The sequence below is a fragment of the Moschus berezovskii genome, chromosome 4 (genome assembly GCF_049115385.1).
Source record: "Moschus berezovskii isolate FMDL1 chromosome 4, NW_MosBer_1.0, whole genome shotgun sequence".
NCBI classification, from domain to species: Eukaryota; Metazoa; Chordata; class Mammalia; order Artiodactyla; family Moschidae; genus Moschus; species Moschus berezovskii.
This window is the reverse complement of record NC_142463.1, coordinates 117,209,446-117,229,646: the sequence shown is the minus strand read 5'-3', so window position 1 is coordinate 117,229,646 and position 20,201 is coordinate 117,209,446. Positions and strand designations below refer to the sequence as shown.

Genomic DNA, 20,201 nt, shown 5'->3' with positions numbered 1-20,201 from the left:
CTCTGGTCTCAGCTAATCATCTATTCTGCTGGTTTCCACTGTGATTCTATACTAGGAATTGGAAAACTCCTCAAAGTCCAACCATAACAGACTCTTTACAGATTAGCATCAATGTCTTGAAATGAATACCACATACCTATTAAAGCCTTAGGATCTTTCAAGAAAAACCAACTACATGTCAGTGTTCAGATTTGTTGATGGTGTCAAAGTTAAACAAACCATAGTCTAAAATGAAGAAATCACCAAATAAAGGGGAGGGAAGGACATAAGCATTTCAGACCTTACACCTGAGTTAGACTGTAACACAAGTTTTCCTAACTATAATAACTGCTTCCTCCATAATTAAGTTTTATGACATAATCAAAAAGCTAGCACCAAATTCTGTTTAAACATAAAATGATTTAACAGTCTACTTTGCTAGTTTTCCACCTTTTCGAGGAAAAATTCGAAGACCATCTATGCATTTGTTAAATTAGAAATAGTTCTATCACCTTTAAATTTTAAAAACATTTTACCATTATTATAAACCAGCTCCCTGTTTCAGATTTAGAAGACTTTTGATATCTCAAGGAATACTTTAAATATGATTTTATTTTGTAGAAATCTGGTTTTAATTCCACTTTTCCTTTTATTTTTTGTAGTCCTACTGCAAATCAAAATTTTTCTTTAACTTCCTCCATATTCTGAGTTAAATAGAAACACATTAATACAGATGAGGAACAAACACTGACATGTTTATTTTCCTTTAAAACATCTGTCAAAAATAAAATATGCACTCCATTCTTATATTTATATGTATATAAATTAACCATAACAGTCTCTCTGTGACTATTCTGGGAGATAGTGAAGGACCGAGGAGCCTGACGTGCTGCAGTCCATGGGGCCACAAAGAGCCGATTATGACTTAGCAATTGAACAACAACAACAAATCTCTCCGGAGAAGGCAATGGCAAGCCACTCCAGTACTCTTGCCTAGAAAATCGCATGGACAGAGGAGCCTGGTGGGCTACAGTCCATAGGGTCGCTACGAGTCGGACACGACTGAGCGACTTCACTTTCACTTTTCACCTTCACACATTGGAGTAGGAAATGGCAACCCACTCCAGTGTTCTTGCCTGGAGAATCCCAGGGACAGCGGAGCCTGGTCGGCTGCCGTCTATGGGGTCGCACAGAGTCGGACACAACTGAAGCGACTTAGCAGCAGCAGCAGCAACAACAAATCTCTCTTTACTTTATATCTCTCCTTAAACACACATGTGTGCAGACATGCATGCACACGCACACATACACAAATATACACCTTAGTTCTCTTCCCTTTACCTGTATCCAGGCTATTTCCCCTTCCCTTCAGTGCCAAGTTTATCAAGCCCGCCACTTTATTTCCTTCACAATCTTATCTCTCAGCCTCTAATCTGGATTCCGTCCAGATTACTCTACCATAACTATACTCTTCAAGTCACCAATTATTTCCATGTTTATACAGACCAAATGGGCTTTCCTCATCTCATTCTCAGTGAGTTACTGCTGACCATCTCCTTTTTGAATTCTTCTTCCTTGACCTCCATGTTTTAAAATAGATTTTTTCCTCCTTCATCTGTAGTACTGTTCCAATTCTTCTTCTATATCTCTAATCATTTCCTCTGTATTTCCCTGGTAGCTCTGTTTCTCTTACAATATTACTCTTCATAGCATAGGTCCTGCTTTTCCACAGGGCGTTATCTTTGGTCTTGTTCTTTGGAAAATGAACCAGAAGCATTTAAACTATGTTTTGAATAGATGGATCAGTGGAATCAAAATCTTGAATTAAAATCCAAGCTGAATATTCTGAAAGATAAGACACTTGGACTTAAAAGTTCTAGAAAGGCAATATTTAGAAGTGGCTGGAAACACAGATTCTGGAACCAGACTCTGTAAGTTAATGCTGGCTCAGTCACTTCCAAACTATGTCACGTTGGACAAATTAATCAACCTGTCTGTGCCTCAGACTGCTCATCTGTAAAGTGAAGATAATAATTTTACCTACCTCAGGATTAAAGACTGGCATATTATAAGCACTCTAAAACCATTATTAGATAAATTGTAAGGCCACTAGCAATTAAAAAATCAAACTCATTAACTTATGGGTCTATCTTGTAACTTGACATTTTGTTTTTGCTATGGTTGTATTTTAAAACCTTTAAAATGTTCTAACTCCAACAGACTAAGTCACTCTAGTAACTTTAAAGAGTTTTTAACACAACACTATAGACCTTTAAAAGGACAGTGTTGACACACAGAAACACATATACAGACAAATACCTACACACACACACAAATAGAAGACTATAGATTTCAGATTTCTAGAGTTAGAAGGAAAATGCAAATCTGTTCTAACTTAATGCAAATCTGCATTTGCTAAATGCTTCCCTGATCATTTTACAGATCAGGAAACTGAAATTAGGAGAGATGAGTGATTTGTCCAAAGTCAAATAGTAAGTGGCAGAATTGGGGTTAGAATGCAAATCACTAAAGGCTGCATCTATGAATTATTTAAAAAACATTTTCCCTCACATATTCATGATGTGAAGAAATATTTTTTCTTAAAATGCAGTTTTGCTTTCAGGAAATGTTTTCTTACTCCATTATGAAAAATTTGAAGTTTGATGAGAAGGAAACTATCAAAACTTTTATCAATTATCAAATCCCACCTGAAGAATAGGGGTAACATTAGAAGTCATTCTATTCTATAGCTAAAAATCTATCCACATCAAAGTAGACTATATATTTAAAATTTTTCCCACAGTTATTCAAATAATAAAAATAATTTTAAATGTTCACTGAGAAAAATTTCCTTGTTTCTGGAAATCTCATCTCTAGTAATCTTTTGAACAATAGGACATAAAAAATAAGGCAAAAAGACACAAATAAATAGCAGTTTGAGACCTAACATTTATTTAGGACTTGCTTTACACAGTCTGCAGTGCATTGCAACAGACTTTGTAAAAAGACCAGAGAAATAACTTTATTCCTGCCCAGAGAAAGCTTGCAATCGATAAAAGGAGCTTAAACAAATGCACGTGAAAACACATCATAAAATAAAGATTACTAAATATAGCACATGAATAACTAAAGGCTTGAAAATTATCCTGACTCAGATGGACTTGCCCACCATCCAGAAAATTTTGAAGACTTGAAATTATGAGTTATAAGTTCTTTGTGTCCATGGCTATTCTACTTACAAGTCTAGTTATAAAGACTATTGAACAGTCATTTTTCAAACATAAAACAAGTTATATTACAGTTCATAACTGAAAAGTCCAAATAACAGAAACGTTTTTTAATGTTAGCTAGGAATCTGTTACAGAGCCAAGGAACAAATGACTAAATCCCCCGAAACCACACAACAATAACTCATATTTAACAAGGAGCTTGAGATCAAAAATTTCTCATCTCAAGAATCCGGCATGCCATATACAGAACGCATAATAAAATGCAGTGACACACGCACAAAACCCACTCTTCTCTGTGAGAAGTTCTAGAGTACCAGTCATTAAAACAGTGTCTATTCTGGCTAAAGTTCTTCCTTTTCAAGACACAGCAAAGATTTTTTTTCCCCCTAAACTGTTTTAAAAGAAACCAGAAACTCTCAAAGCCTATATATTCTATTCCCTTGGTTTCAAATCTGAAGCGATACTGTAATCTTTCAGACCATTAACTTATTCTTTACTATTATGAAAGTATAACCTAACAAAAGCACTTAATCTACAGTCTGGTAATTAACAAACAAAATATTTTAACTGTTATATAATAAATCCAGCAAAACTGGCCAGCAGATTTGGCAACAATAAATGCTTGGCTTTGGAGGAACAGAGTAATCTTGCTATTTAAATATTCTGCAATATATCTAAAATGCAGCACCAGAATGTAAAGAAAAAAAATCATTGTATTAAATAGGAACACCTCAATTATTGCTATTTCTACTGTATACCATTTCTGTGTCCTTAGACAAGCTACTTAACCCCTCTGTGCCTCAGTATTTCCATGTGTAAAGTAAAACTGGGAATACTTTAATATATGTGTGGAACTAAGATTACATATGTGAAAGGGGTTGGTAAAGTATAGTTAGTTCACGTCAGTTCAGTTGCTCAGTCGTGTCCAACTCTTTGAGACCCCATGGACTGCAGCATGCCAGGTCTCCCTGTCCATCACCAACTCCCGGAGTTTACTCAAACTCATGCCCATTGAGTTGGTGATGACATCCAGCCATCTCATCCTCTGTCCTCCCCTTCTCCTCCTGCCTGGAATCTTTCCCAGCATCAGAGTCTTTTCAAATGAGTCACTTCTGCATATCAGGTGGCCAAAGTGTTGGAGTTTCAGCATCAGCATTAGTCCCTCCAATGAATATTCAGGACTAATTTCTTTAGGATGGACTGGTTGGTTCTCCTTGCAGTCCAAGGGACTCTGAAGAGTCTTCTCCAACACCACACTTTAAAAGAATCAATTCTTCAGTGTTCAGCTATCTTTATAGTCCAACTCTCACATCCATATATGACTATTGGAAAAACCATAGCTTTGACTACACGGACCTTTGTTGGCAAAGTAATGTCTCTGCTTTTTAATATACTATCTAGGTTGGTCATAACTTTCCTTCCAAGGAGTAAGCGTCTTTAAATTTCATGACTGCAGTCACCATTTGATGTGATTTTGGAGGCCTAGAAAATAAAGTCTGTCACTGTTTCCACTGTTTCCCCATTAATTTGCCAGGAAGTGATGGGAACAGATGCCATAATCTTAGTTTTCTGAATGTTGAGCTTTAAGCCAACTTTTTCACTCTCCTCTTTCACTTTCATCAAGAGGCTTTTTAGTTCTTCTTCGCATCTGCATATTTAAGGTTATTGATATTTCTCCCAGCAATCTTGATTCGAGCTTGTGCTTCATCCAGCCCAGCATGATGTACTCTGGGATGTTTCTCATGATGTACTCTGCATATAAGTTAAATAAGCAGGGTGACAATATACAGGAACAATATACAGTTCCTTTCCCTATTTGGAACCAGTCTGTTGTTCCATGTCCAGGTCTAACTGTTGCTTCCTGACCTGCATACAGATTTCTCAAGAGGCAGGTCAGGTGGTCTGGTATTCCCATCTCTTTCAGAATTTTCCACAGTTTGTTGTGTTCCACACAGTCAAAGCCTTTGGCATAGTCAAAAGCAGAAGTAGATGTTTTCCTGGAACTCTCTTGCTTTTTTGATGATCCAGCGGATGTTGGCAATTTGATCTCTGGTTCCTCTGCCTTTTCTAAAACCAGCTTGAATATCTGGAAGTTCACGGTTCACGTACTGTTGAAACCTGGCTTGGAGAATTTTGAGCATTACTTTACTAGTGTGTGAGATGAGCACTATTGTGTGGTAGTTTGAGCATTCTTTGGCATTGCCTTTCTTTGGGATTGGAATGAAAACTGACCTTTTCCAGTCCTGCGGCCACTTGAGTTTTCCAAATTTGCTGGCATATTGAATGCAGCACTTTCACAGCATCATCTTTTAGGAATTGAAATAGCTCAACTGGAATTCCATCACCTCCACTAGCTTTGATCGTAGGGATGCTTTCTAAGGCCCACCTGACTTCACATTCTAAAATGTCTAGCTCTAGGTGAGTGACAACATCATTGTGATTATCTGGGTCATGAATATCTTTTTTGTATAGTTCTTCTGTGTACTCTTGCCACCTCTTCTTAGTATCTTCTACTTCTGTTAGGTCCATACCATTTCTGTCCTTTACTGTGCCCATCTTTGCATGAAATGTTCCCTTGGTATCTCTAATTTTCTTGAAGAGATCTCTAAACTTTCCCATTCTATTGTTTTCCTCTATTTCTTTGCACTGGTCACTGAGGAAGGCTTTCTTATCCCTCCTTGATATTCTTTAGAACTCTGCGTTCAGATGGGTATGTCTTTCCTTTTCTTCTTTGCCTTTTACTTCTCTTCTATTCACAGCTATTTGCAAGGGCTCCTCAGATAACCATCTTTTCTTTTTGCCTTTCCTTTCCTTGGGGATGGTCTTGAACCCTGCCTCCTGTACAATGTCACGAACCTCTGTCCATAGTTCTTCAGGCACTCTATCAGATCTAATCCCTTGAATCTATTGGTCACTTCCACTGTATAATCGTAAGGGATTTGATTTAGGTCAAACCTGAATGGTCTAGTGGTTTTCTGTACTTTCTTCAAGTCTGCGTTTTGCAATGAGTTCATGGTCTGTGTCACAGTCAACTCCCGGTCTTGGTTTTGTTGACTGTATAGAACTTCTCCATCTTTGGCTGCAAAGAATATAATCAATCTGATTTTGGTATTGACCCTCTGGTGATGTCCATGTGTAGTTTTCTCTTGTGTTGTTGGAAGAGGGTGTTTGCTATGACCAGTGCGTTCTTTTGGCAAAACTCTATTAGACTTTGCTCTGCTTCAGGACCCAGAGACCCCACAGAGACTGAGATTAAGAACTGTGATTGAGTGTCTCCTGTGGAGGTACAGGTCAACAGTAGGCTGACACAGGGGCAGGGGCTCTGGGTGCAGCAGACCTGAGTTGGCATAAGCCCTCTTGGAGGAGGTCGCCATTAACCCACCATAGAGCTGCCACAACTTACAAAGGACTGGGAAACAAACTCTTGGCGGGCACAAACAGAACTTTATGCACACCAGGCCCCAAGATAAAGGATCAGTGACTCCACAAGAGACTGATCCAGACTTGCCAGTAAGTATCCAGGAGTCTCCAGCAGAGGCATGTGTTGGCAGTGGCCTGTTGCAGGGCTGGGGGCACTGAGTATAGCAGTGCATACATGAGAACTTTGAAGGAGGTTGCCATTATCTTCATTACCTCTACCATAGTTTGGCCCCAGGTAAATACAGGGAGGGAACATAGCCCCACCCATCAACAGAAAATTGGATTAAAGATTTACTGAGCATGGCCCCATCCATCTGAACAACAACCAGTTTCTAACTCAGTCAGTCTCTCCCATCAGGAAGCTTCTTATCCTTCTCCATCAGAGGCCAGACAGACTGAAAACCACAAGCACAGAAAACTAACCCATCTGATCACACAGACCACAGCCCTGTCTTACTCAACGAAACTTTGAGCCATGCCATACAGGGCCACCCAAGACGGATGGATTATGGTGGAAAGTTCTGACAAAATCTGGTCCACTGGAGAAGGGAATGGCTAACCACTTCAGTATTCTTGCCTTGAGAACCCCATGAACAGTATGAAAAGGCAAAAAGATAGGACATTGAAAGATGAACTCCCCAGGTTGGTAGGTGCCCAATATGCTACAGGAGATCAGTGGAGAAATAACTCCAGAAAGAATGAAGGGAATTAGCCAAAGCAAAAACAATGCCCAGTTGTGGATGGGACTGGTAATGGAAGTAAAGTCCACTGCTGTAAAGAGCAGTATTGCAGGAACCTGGAATGTTAGGTCCATGAATCAAGGCAAATTGGAAGTGATCAAACAGGAGATGGCAAGAGTGAACGTTGATATTTTAGGAATCAGCAAACTAAAATGGACTGGAATGGGTGAATTTAACTCAGATGACCATTATATCTACTACTGTGGGCAAGAATCCTTAGAAGAAATGGAGTAGCCCTCATAGTCAACAAAAGAGTCTGAACTGCAATACTTGGATGCAATCTCAAAAATGACAGAATGATCTCTGTTCGTTTCCAAGGCAAACCATTCAATATCACAGTAATCCAAGTCTATGCCCTGACCAGTAATGCTAAAGAAGCTGAAGTTGAACAGTTCTATGAAGATCTCCAAGACCTTCTAGAACTAACACCCCAAAAATATGTCCTTTTCATTATAGAGGACTGGAATGTGAAAGTAAACTATAATGGCTGTATACATTAAAGGTATCCATATTTGTATAAGAATGAAAAAGAAAATGGACATATAATGTTATTGATATAATCATTAACTAAACTCTTGAGAAACCTGTATGCAGGTCAGGAAGCAACAGTCAGAACTGTACAAGGAACAACAGACTGGTTCCAAATAGGAAAAGGAGTACGTCAAGGCTGTATATTGTCACCTTGCTTATTTAACTTCTATGCAGAGTACATCATGAGGAATGCTGGGCTGGAAGAAGCACAAGCTGGAATCAAGATTGCTGGGAGAAATATCAATGACCTCAGATATGCAGATGACACCACCCTTATAGCAGAAAGTGAAGAGGAACTCAAAAGCCTCTTGATGAAAGTGAAAGAGGAGAGTGAAAAGGTTGGCTTGAAGCTCAACATTCAGAAAACAAAGATCATGGCATCTGGTCCCATCACTTCATGGGAAATAGATGGGGAAACAGTGGAACAGTGTCAGACTTTATTTTGGGGGGCTCCAAAATCACTGCAGATGCTGATTGCAGCCATGAAATTAAAAGACGCTTACTCCTTGGAAGGAAAGTTATGACCAACCTTGATAGTATATTAAAAAAGCAGAGACATTACTTTGCCAACAAAGGTCCGTGTAGTCAAGGCTATGTTTTTACCCGTGGTCATGTATGGATGTGAGAGTTGGACTGTGAAGAAAGCTGATTGCCGAAGAATTGATGCTTTTGAACTGTGGTGCTGGAGAAGACTCTTGAGAGTCCCCTGGACTGCAAGGAGATCCAACCAGTCCATTCTAAAGGAGATCAGTCCTGGGTGTTCATTGGAAGGACTGATGCTAAAGCTGAAACTGCAATACTGTGCCACCTCATGCGATGAGTTGACTCACTGGAAAAGACTCTGATGCTGGGAAAGGTTGGGGGCGGGAGGAGAAGGGGACGACAGAGAATGAGATGTCTGGATGGCATCACCGACTCTGTGGACATGAGTTTGAGTGAACTCCAGGAGTTGGTGATGGACAGAGAGGCCTGGCGTGCTGTAATTCATGGGGTCATGGAGAGTCGGATGCGACTGAGCGACGGAACTGAACTGAAACTCAGGTTAAGTGGATCCTCAGACAACTCTGTTCTATTTTTCATAATGTGCTTAAGACCTGGATAACAGTATATCTTAAAGTAAGATAACAACTTATTTGGAAAAAAGACTTCTAAAATAAGGATTTTTTTTTTAAGTCTCTCTCTTCTAAGAAAAGACATTTTTTTGAAATTTATTTTAATTGGTCATCCCAGTGCACCAGCCCCAAGCACCCTGTCTCAGGCATCAAACCTGGACTCGCAATCTATTTCACATATGATAATATACATGTTTCAATGCTGTTCTCTCAAATCATCCCGCCCTCGCCTTCTCCCACAGAGTCTAAAAGTCTGTTTTTACATCTGTATCTCTTTTGCTGTCATGCATATAGGGTCGTCATTACCATCTTTCTAAATTCCATATATATATGTTAGTATACCGTACTGGTGTTTTTCTTTCTGGCTTACTTTGCTCTGTATAATAGGCTCCAGTTTCATCCACCTCATTAGAACTGATTCAAATGCATTCTTTTTAATAGCTGAGTAATATTCCATTGTGTAGATTACCACAGCTTTCTTATCCATTCATCTGCCGATGAACATCTAGATTGCTTCCATATCCTGGCTATTGTAAACAGTGCTGCAATGAACATTGGGGAACACATGTCTCTTTCAATTCTGGTTTCCTTGGTGAGTATGCCCAGCAGTGGGATTGATGGGTTGTATGGCAGTTATATTTCCAGATTTTTAAGGACTCTCCACACTGTTCTCCATAGTGGCTGAACTAATTTGCATTCCCACCAACAGTGTAAGAGGGTTCCCTTTTCTCCGCACCCTCTCCTGCATTTATTGTGTGTAGACTTTTGGACAGCAGTCATTCTGACCAACGTGAGATGGTACCTCATTGTGGTTTTGATTTCCATTTCTCTAATAACAAGCGATGTTAAGCGATGTTTCATGTGTTTATTAGCAGTCTGTATGTCTTCTTTGGAGAAATGTCTGTTTAGTTCTTTGGCCCATTTTTTGATTCGGTCGTTTATTTCTCTGGAATTGAGCTGCAGGAGTTGCTTGTATATTTTTGAGATTAATTCTTTGAAAGACATATTTTTAAAATAGCAAGTATTTTTCCAAATTCATTTAGTCACTTCTTTTATCAGCCAGAGGAAGAATTTGGCTAAAAGGCCATAAAAGCAGAGATAAGTAAACGGCCAAACTCCAAGATCCATGTGTAGTTGTGAAGTCCCAGAACAAAAGGAGCTGTATCCTTTTGAAGTAGACTTTATACATTAATTTCCTTTGATTACTAAAGAAATTCCTCTTGCTTCTGAAGATTTTATATAAAGTTATACACTAAACAAAAATTTCCAAGAAATAAATAATATACATTAAGAAAATATGCCACTCTTCTAAGCATGTATTAGGTATTACTTTAGGCATTAACTTAGAAAATGTGATTGTCATTCTGTGAAACTCTTCTTTATGGCCTTCTGTGGGAATAAACCTTTGGCAAACATTTTGAATCATTAATATTACCAGTCAACCTTTCTGCACTATTAGAGTCTTTCTTATTCTTTGTCCAAAGTTACAAGTTTCTGGTTCATGCTGCTTGAATCTGCAGAGATACTAGACACCAACCCCTCTCCACAAAAAAAAAAGCAAAGAGGTCCAACAACAATCCACTCCAATAATTTCACCAAGGTGATTTTTTTCTTAGCTCTAGAGCTAAGATTCAGAGGCAAGCACAAAGATGATACATCTCTGGCTAGTACAACCATAAATAAAGCAAAGACAGGTCATCTCTAACTGAACTTTCTGCTGTAATTTGGCATTGCCCATGTTACTTCTTAGATCAGCAAAATAGATTTAAATTTCTCTAAGCAAAACAGATGTAAATATACACCTTAAATGATTATGAAAAACAATGAACTTTCCCTTAGTGAATCATACAAAAAATTGCTGTGTTCAATAAACACTGAGTGACTGGCATTGTTCTGAGTGTCCGTTGAAGTAATAAAAAAGAACATGACACATTCTGCCTTTCAGAGGCTTGTGATACATATGAGAAGACAAGCCTTTGAGACCAAAAAACTAGGGACCAATAAAGAAAGAACTTTTTTAAAAAAAAGCAGGTGTTATGTCATATAATAAACAGTTTATGAAGCTCTAATGGCTCATCACAATCTTTTTCTCAGACTAGTGGTCCAAGCTATTCCTTCTGCATAAACTTGCTGGTACATTTAAAGAAATCCACCCTATTTCCTTGGTCACAAATAAATGGACCATGGATCATGAGCCAGATTATTGCAGAAATTCCATATAATTATACATATATAATCAAACTCTCTTTTATGTTTGGGGAGTCTGAATAAGATATGTGAGAAAAAGACTAAAGTGGAATTACTGGAGCTGCTGTTGAATCAGGAATGACAAGCCGCTATTCTAATTTTCCATGAGGTCTAGTGTACGTTCCAAGCTATGAAATGTAAGAGTTGGTTTATTAAATAATGGCAAACTAAACAGCCAATAGCTACATCTACTTTTTAATATATTAAAATATTTGTTAAACACATGTCCAATTATAAAATAAAACAATATGGTTTACTTATTGGTTCCGTTAATTTTCATTTATACTAAGCAAAACCTGGAGGCATCAAAATTCCTATACTTCTTAATTTCTAATGCAGTCACACAATATCAATTACAGTAACTTCTGTCAATGAAATTAAGAGCCTGAGTGAGACTTCTACATCTTTCTCTTTTTTCCCTTATTTATTTTTATTGAGATTTCTACATCTTTCTGTACAAGAAATGATGCCACCTGCCTTTCTGATAAAACTGTTAGAATATTTTATACTGAAACAAATGGAAAAGAAAACTAAGCATGTAAGCATGAGCTCATTATGTCTCTGATTTTCATTTTAGCAAGAACAAAAAAAACAACCCAGGATTTAAGAATCAAATTCCCGTCCAATGACATAGTCATGATGATAAAATTAACTTCCTTCCCCCTACTGCTGAAATAAAATAAAGCAAGAAAAAGTAAAAAAGGATGCTATCTCTAATGACTTCTAACAACTGTTATCTAGTTAAGTTCATGCTTATCCTTACTTTTCCTTGATACAAAACAATAAGATATGATAAATCAGTAATTAGGAAATGAAAAACTCAAACAGAATGTGAGAGTCCAACAGTTTTCTTAAACATAAGACAGTTCCTTCCAGAACATCAAAAGATTGGAGGGAGTGTGACAAATAATTTTCTAGTAGCACTTTTCACAGCAAACTAATGAGAAGTAGTTTTTACAAATGTAAGAAATGTAATGTATTCATTAAAAAAAAAGAATAGCATTCATCTTCCTTTGTAAAAACACAGTCCTTTTAAGGCTACAATAATTTTCTTCATAACAAATATTTGTTCTCCTCCCTAGAAAAATGTTACTAGTCATGATGTCAATCTGTGGCTTGACAATTGCTACTTTTAATGTATACTGTACCGTTTTCATCAAATAATACAGAAAGTACCCCAAACCTAAGGAAAAGTATTCAGCTATTTCAGTGTTTCTTTTGTGGTTATATTCATTATATATACACATCAACACGTTCGTTTCAACACCCATCAAGTCTCTTCTTCATAGTGCTGGATCCCATTTACATTTCCCCCTAACATGATTGAGTCAACCCAAAGCAACACTAAGTTCTCATCAGCCAAGAGAACTGGAGCTTTGCTGAAACCCTGTTTTCAGCTGCCCCCTTGCTGCTGAAAATGAATTTTGAGGCTGGTGCAGTATAGAAACACACCAATTACATCTGAGAGAACAGAGTGAGCACAGGGAATTTTTGAGAAAAGGCAGAAGTCATGAGGTACCTTCACTATAGTATCCCAAATCTCCTAACATATTTGATTAATGACTACACATACATGAAATGTTTGACTACCCTAATCTTCAAGTCCAAAATTCTGAGCCGCTAGATATTTATACTTCGGGAAAAGAATTAACTGAAAATTTCAGTGATAGTGAGTTGTGACAATAATCAGAGAATGAATTGTTTATTGTCAGCATATGCTTATTTCTATCATGCCTCTCTACATTCTTTAAAAAAAGAAAAACCTAGGATACAAACTCGCAAGGAATTCTAACCTATTCATGTGTTCTTGCTTGGAGAATCCCAGGGACGGGGGAGCCTGGTGGCCTTCCGTCTATGGGGTTGCACAGAGTCGGATACGACTGAAGTGACTTAGCAGCAGCAGCAGCAGCATGTGTTACTGGTTTAAGATACAGGACTTAAACAGAGATATTCAAATGGCAATTCTATGAAAAATGTATTTTCATTTTAGAGGTAAAGTAGATGGCATGAAAATAAGCCATGCATTTTACCCCATTTAGTCTAATATCTGTAACATTCAGAAGTGGTCATATAAACATTTTCTTTTGCATAGGTGACTAATTATCTTATATATTCTTCACTAATAAGAGTAAATGCTCGATGAAGGAGAGAAAAAAGAATAGAAAGTCTCAGTCATATAGATCCAAATATTCCACAAGTAATGTATTAATCAGCCCATAACTCATATTAACCTAAAATTTAGAAAGTCTACTTTCCAATAACCAAATGGGAAAGCCTAAAAAGAAATTTTTATGTTTTTACTTTTCCTTTAGTTATAAACAAACAACATGGCTATAGGGACAACAAAGAATAAAAATCAATAAGCAGCTTATATTTTCTAAATATTGTCTGGTATCAACTCCACGTTCCTCTTCTTAACTTGAACAGCTCAAAGTCAAGCTTGTATTATAGCACTTAGAGTGTTCCACTCAAACAATTTATTTTATATTGCATCCTATCTCATATATTTTTATCTTCCACAGAATTCAGCCCAATGCCTTATGTACAGCAAGTATTCAAAAATATTTCTTTTATTCTTTCAAAATGAACTTACCCTTCGAAACGACACAACATAAAACGTGTCTCCCCTTCTGCGGATGGCTTCAAAGAAGTCTTGGTAACTTCTGGGTGAAGCATAATACACCTGTAGCTCACTCCCTGAGTTCCTGCTGAAGTAAGAAAATGGCAAAGTGCTCTTACACTGATGAATTTGTATCCTCTCAAAAATGCTTCCTAATCTAAGGTGACATTTGAATCATAAGAATCTCTCTCAACCAAAATATTAGTAGCATTTTGGCAGCAATTTTTATAATAACATTTTGAAAAGCTAAGATCCAGTTCACTAAAGCTAAACTCTTATTTCTGAATCAAGGCTCTAAAATGTACGAGACAGTCAAGTGCATTGCAAAGCATGTAAAAACAACAGAAGTACCAGAAAACAGACTTTTGCATCAGTTTCCATGATTTTAAAATTTTGGTAACAAAAATTAAGTCTGAAGAAAAGTTCTTTTTCACCATTCTGTCAAATCTGTGAAAGCACACTTGTCTATGAGGCTGTACAAAAGGTGAAAAAGAGCTTAGGATTTGGAAACAAATATACCTGTCTCTGAATTCCTGTTCCACTCCTCAGCTGGGCATTCTTGGGGAAATCCATCCCTGAGCAACTTCATTTTCCTCATCAGTAAAATGAGGGTAACCACATAAACCTTTCAGGACTGTCCCTGGGGTCAAAGATATTAGTACCAAGCATGTTACTCCTATGGGTCCTGTTCCATAGGAGTCACTCAACAATTATTAGCCATAGATATTAAAAGTATCAGGTCAGTGCCTTGGTAAAATTATATCTAAAAATGTAATGCTTCAAACCACATCATATCCCGAAAGATGTACTCAAATGGTATTAACATAGTTCTTAATAATATCTTCAGAGTCTTTTATTGTTTAGCACAGTAAGCTAACACCCAAAAGTTAAAGAGAGTAAAAAAATGCTTATTTTTCTTCAAAAACAAAAATCATATATATTTAATTCTTACAAGTTCTTCTATGTCTTCAAACTTTTATTAACTTAAGAGGAGGGAATGATTGACCTAAAAGGAAATTATAAATGAGCCATAAAACCTTCCTTTGAAATAATTTCACGTACTCAATAGGCCATTTCTAACTATAATATTTTGCCTACACAGGTTTTATTATTTACGGTAGTTATGTTCTGTACAGTCAGTGAGAACTCTGAATGAGAAAACACTGAACCATTCTCCTAAGGGAAATACAGGTTAGGTTCCTGTGAGCCCTTAGTTTCAGCATTTTTGTTAACTGATCAACATATAACCTTGCTTTATATGTTTCCATTTAAAGACACGTTCTTTAACAAATACTGTTCACTCATTAACACAGCACTCACGGTCGACAACACTATAACCCCTGTGCAAATGAAGTTTATCGAACACAGATTCTCTCTACAGGGCACAATACAGCTTTCTCGAGCTCTTACAAACACTAGGCAGCACACTTCAAAACTACGCTTGGGGGCAATTTTAAATGATGAATTAACAAGCAAAAATACAATGTAAAAAATATGGCACTAAATAGATCTCAGAAAGGACAAGTGTTTACAGTATGAGAGCTGAAACAGGAAGTCAGAGTACTGTTTTGCTGAAATTCACCTGGGAATGCAAATGACCATGAAAGTACTTTGAGTATTGATTGGGGGTACAAATAAATTTTCTCAAGTAAGAAGATTCATAAATGCAGAATACATGAATAAAGAAAAAACTATAAATACTTTAAAACATTTTTTAAAAACTGTTTTTTAAATAGTAGTTTAGGTTCAAGCAGTTTTCAGTTTTAAATAGCAAGTCTGAGATTAAAAGAAATACAAAAAGGCAAAATGGTTGTCTGAGGAGGCCTTACAGATGGCCGTGAAAAGAAAAGAAGTGAAAGGCAAAGAGAAAAGGAAAAATATACTCTTTGAATGCAGAGTTCCAAAGAATAGCAAGGAGAGATAAGAAAGCCTTCCTCAGTGATCAGTGCAAAGAAATAGAGGAAAACAAAAGAATGGGAAAGTCGAGATCTCTTCAAGAAAATTAGAGATACCAAGGGAACATTTCATGCAAAGATGGGCACAAAAAAGGACAGAAATGGTATGGACCTAACAGAAGTAGAAGATATTAAGAAGAGGTAGCAAGAATACACAGAAGAACTATACAAAAAAAGATCTTCACGATGCAGATAATCACGATGGTGTGATCACCAGCCTAGAGCCAGACATCCTGGAATAAGAAGTCAAGTGGGCTTTAGGAAGCATCACTATGAACAAAGCTAGTGGAGGTGATGGAATTCCAGTTGAGCTATTTCAGTTCCTAAAAGATGATGCTTTGAAAGTGCTGCACTCAATATGCCAGCAAATTTGGAAAACTCAGCAGTGGCCACAGGACTGGAAAAGGTCAATTTTCATTCCAATCCCAAAGAAAGGCAATGCCAAAGAATGCTCAAACTACTGCACTGCTGCTACTGCTAAGTCACTTCAGTCGTGTCCGACTCTGTGTGACCCCACAGACGGAAGCCCACCAGGCTCCCCCGTCCTTGGGATTCTCCAGGCAAGAACACTAGAGTGGGTTGCCATTTCTCCAATGTGTGAAAGTGAAAGTGAGGTCACTCAGTCGTGTCCGACCCTTAGCGACCCCACAGACTGCAGCCTACCAGGCTCCTCCATCCAACTGCACTCATCTCACACGCTAGTAAAGTAATGCTCAAAGTTTTCCAAGCCAGGCTTCAACAGTACGTGAACTGTGAACTTCCAGATGTTCGGGCTGGATTTAGAAAAGAGAGAGGAACCAGAGATCAAACTGCCAACATTCATTGGATCATCGAAAAAGCAAGAGAGTTCCAGAAAAGCATCTATTTCTGCTTTATTGACTGCCAAAGCCTTTGACTGTGTGGATCACAATAAACTGTGGAAAATTCTGAAAGAGATGGGAATACCAGACCACCTGACCTGCCTCTTGAGAAACCTGTATGCAGGTCAGGAAGCAACAGTTAGAACTGGACATGGAACAACAGACTGGTTCCCAATAGGGAAAGGAGTACGTCAAGGCTGTACATTGTCATCCTGCTTATTTAACTTATATGCAGAGTACATCATGAGGAACACTGGGCTGGAGGAAGCACAAGCTGGAATCAAGATTGCTGGGAGAAATATCAATAACCTCAGATATGCAGATGACACCACCCTCATGGCAGAAAGCAAAGAAGAACTGAAGAGCCTCTTGTTGAAAGTGAAAGAGGAGAGTGAAAAAGTTGGCTTAAAGCTCAACATTCAGAAAACTAAGACTATGGCATCTGTTCCCATCACTTCATGGCAAACAGATGGGGAAACAGTGGAAACAGTGACAGACTATTTTTTTGAGCTCCAAAATCACATCAAATGGTGATTGCAGCCATGAAATTCAAAGACGCTTGCTCCTTGGAAGGAAAGTTATGACCAACCTAGGCAGCATATTAAAGAGCAGAGACATTACTTTGCCAACCAAGGTCCGTCTAGTCAAAGCTATGGTTTTTCCAGTGCATGTATGGATGTGAGAGCTGGACTATAAAGAAAGCTGATCACCGAAGAATTGATGCTTTTGAACTGTGGTGTCAGAGAAGACTCTTGAGAGTCCCTTGGACTGCAAGGAGATCCAACCAGTCCATCCTAAAGGAAATCAGTCCTAAATATTCATTGGAAGGACTGATGCTGAAGGTAAAACTCCAATACTCTGGCCACCTGATATGAAGAACTGACTCATCTGAAAAGACCCTGATGCTGGGAAAGACTCAAGGCGGGAGGAGAAAGGGACAACAGAGGATGAGATGGTTGGATGGCATCACTGACTCAATGGACATGAGTTTGAGTAAACTCTGGGAGTTGGTGATGGACAGGGAGACCTGGTGTACTGCTATCCATGGGGTCACAAAGAGTTGAACACAACTTAGCAACTGAACTGAGAGATTAAAAACATTTTTAACTAATGAAGAAATAATATGCCATCATAATAATGTGTCAAAAAACGAATATATTTTTAACATACACATAGTAATTGAATGAAATATTCTGGTTACAGAGATCTATAAGTTACTACCTATAGCTTAACAATCTATTTCTATAGGATAATGATGAGAACAAGTTTAAGATGGAAGCAAAGTGTGCATTACAACACTACTGAAATACTAGGTATTTAGAATTCCTTAACCAAGAGCCTCCACACTTTCTTACCTGATACTAGTGGTTTCTGTGTATTGGACAGCCATTAGCTGAGAATTTGAGCCCTGTTCCAGAGCACCCTGAGAGAAAAGAAAATGTTTTAATGTTACATAATGAAATTATATGAAAAGTTTCCTATATTGATTCATTCTATATTTACATTTATTAAACTTCAATAAAGTATTCTTAAAGTTTTTTTCAAGAATATTCTGACATACTAAGTTTATATAACTAAATACCAATAAAGAAATTAGAACTCATTTGGTCATATTCTAGGCCGAAAGATGTGTCTTATGGACAGTAAGACATTTAAGGGACTTCCCATAAAGATTCAAGATATAGCCACAAAACTTAGTCCAGTATCACAGGTTTTATGACCAGCTCATACAAGTATCACTGAATGTATTACAACTTAAGCATCAGTCGCCCAGGCATGTCTGACTCTTTGCTATCCCATGGACTGTAGCCCACCAGGCTCCCCTGTCCATGGAATTTCCATGCAAGAATACTGGAGTGTGTAGCCATTCCCTTCTCCAGGGGATCTTCCCAACCCAGAGATCAAACCCAGACCTACTGCATTGCCGGGAAATTCTTACTGTCAGAGCCACCAGGGAAATCATTAACAACTTGTGTTCGTCTCAAATAATTATTTTCCCAATGAAAATTTCCTAAAGTATGAAAAGAAAGTGAAAGTTGCTCAGTCATATCAGACTCTTAGGTGACCTCTGGACTATACAGTCCATGGAATTTTCTAGGCCAGAATACTGGAGTGTGTAGCCTTTCCCTTCTCCAGGGGATCTTCCCAACACGGGGACACATCTCCCGCATTGCAGGCAGATTCTTTACCAGCTGAGCCACAAGGGAAGCCCAGAGTATGAAAGGTTCATAACAAAACTAGATCCTAATGTTTACTTTGAGTAAACACAAAGGTCTTCATGCCTAAATAGACCTATAGACGAGTCCATCACTAAAGAGCTCTCACCAATGACTCTTCGACTTCTGGAACCATTAGTGGTCTACAAAGACTACAGTAGAAACTTCTCTCCCACTTAGCATCTGCTTTGCACTATGTCTTCTTATATACCCTGGCAGCTTTGTAAACTGATCTTCAGAAAAGTTTTTAAGACTATCAGAGTTCCAGAGCACATTAGGAATTGACTTCACTATTACTGTTTCAGTGACTTAACTGACTTTAATCACGAGATTACTAGCATTTGTCTGTTACTGTATCCATCCATTCCTCCTTCAGCAGTCAAACTTTCACAGAATGTGCCTACTACATGCACAGGTGCTACAGGATTTGACTTCTGCCATCAAGAAGCTTGCAGTGTGACTGGGAAGACAATACAGTATAATGCTAAAACACAAGAATATACAAAGGGTTAAGGGAAGAGACGAGGGAACAATTTTGTTTGGTGGTAGATGGAACCAATATGCAGGGATGAACAGAGGGCTTCCTACTCCTGGTTCTGTAACAAGTCAAGGGTCTTATTTTATGAAAAACTAATGTAGGTCTTAAAATATAATAAGTGCTCAAAAACAATTAAACAAAAATAAAAAGAGCACACATGAAATGAAAAGAAAAAGATACTTAAATAATAAAATATTATACTTACTGATATGCTTATCAAGTAGTAAATAAAGCCAAAATTAAACTACAGCTAGTGGATAATATAAATTTTAAACTAAACAGATTAAATAGCTGATGAATTTTAAATGATTTTGCTACATTGGCACATATGAAATAAGCACAAAAGTCTGAAAAAAGCCAGACTTTCTTTCCATACACTCAGAAATGAGTGGGTAGGCTTTAAAGAAAGCTTAGTTACTTATAGAGACAGCAGGCAAACAGAAACTGAACATGCCATTTACCTATTCAAGAGTTACACCAATAAACAAAGGGACTTGTGAAAATTTGGCCATGAACTTCAACATTTTTGGCTCTGTGGACTTAGCACAAGGTCACAATCAGAAAAAAAAGTGAGACATTTACATAGAAGTGAGAAAGATGTTAAAATCTCCAATTATGTTATAGATTTGTTTTTCCCTTTAGTTCTGTCATTTTTCTGCATTATGTTTTGGAAACTTTGTCATCTGAAGACTATACATTTAGAATTGTTTGAACTTCTTGATTTAATGCTCAATATAAAATTTCTTTGTCTTC

At 37.7% G+C, this 20,201-nt stretch overlaps 1 protein-coding gene across 2 annotated transcripts in view; it reads right to left on the bottom strand.

Annotated features, from left to right (window-relative positions):
• The window catches only part of ATF6 (activating transcription factor 6), a 250,627-nt gene that overhangs the window by 132,681 nt on the left and 97,745 nt on the right, over positions 1-20,201 (bottom strand). Inside the window, exons 13-14 of one of the 2 annotated variants that reach the window (XM_055401458.2) lie at positions 18,050-18,117; positions 13,853-13,967 (exon numbers count right to left, since the gene is read on the bottom strand). In XM_055401458.2, the coding sequence (XP_055257433.2) occupies positions 13,853-13,967; positions 18,050-18,117 (183 nt within the window). The remainder of the gene's footprint in view (positions 1-13,852; positions 13,968-18,049; positions 18,118-20,201) is intronic. The other variant, XM_088835977.1, reaches the window with a different exon arrangement.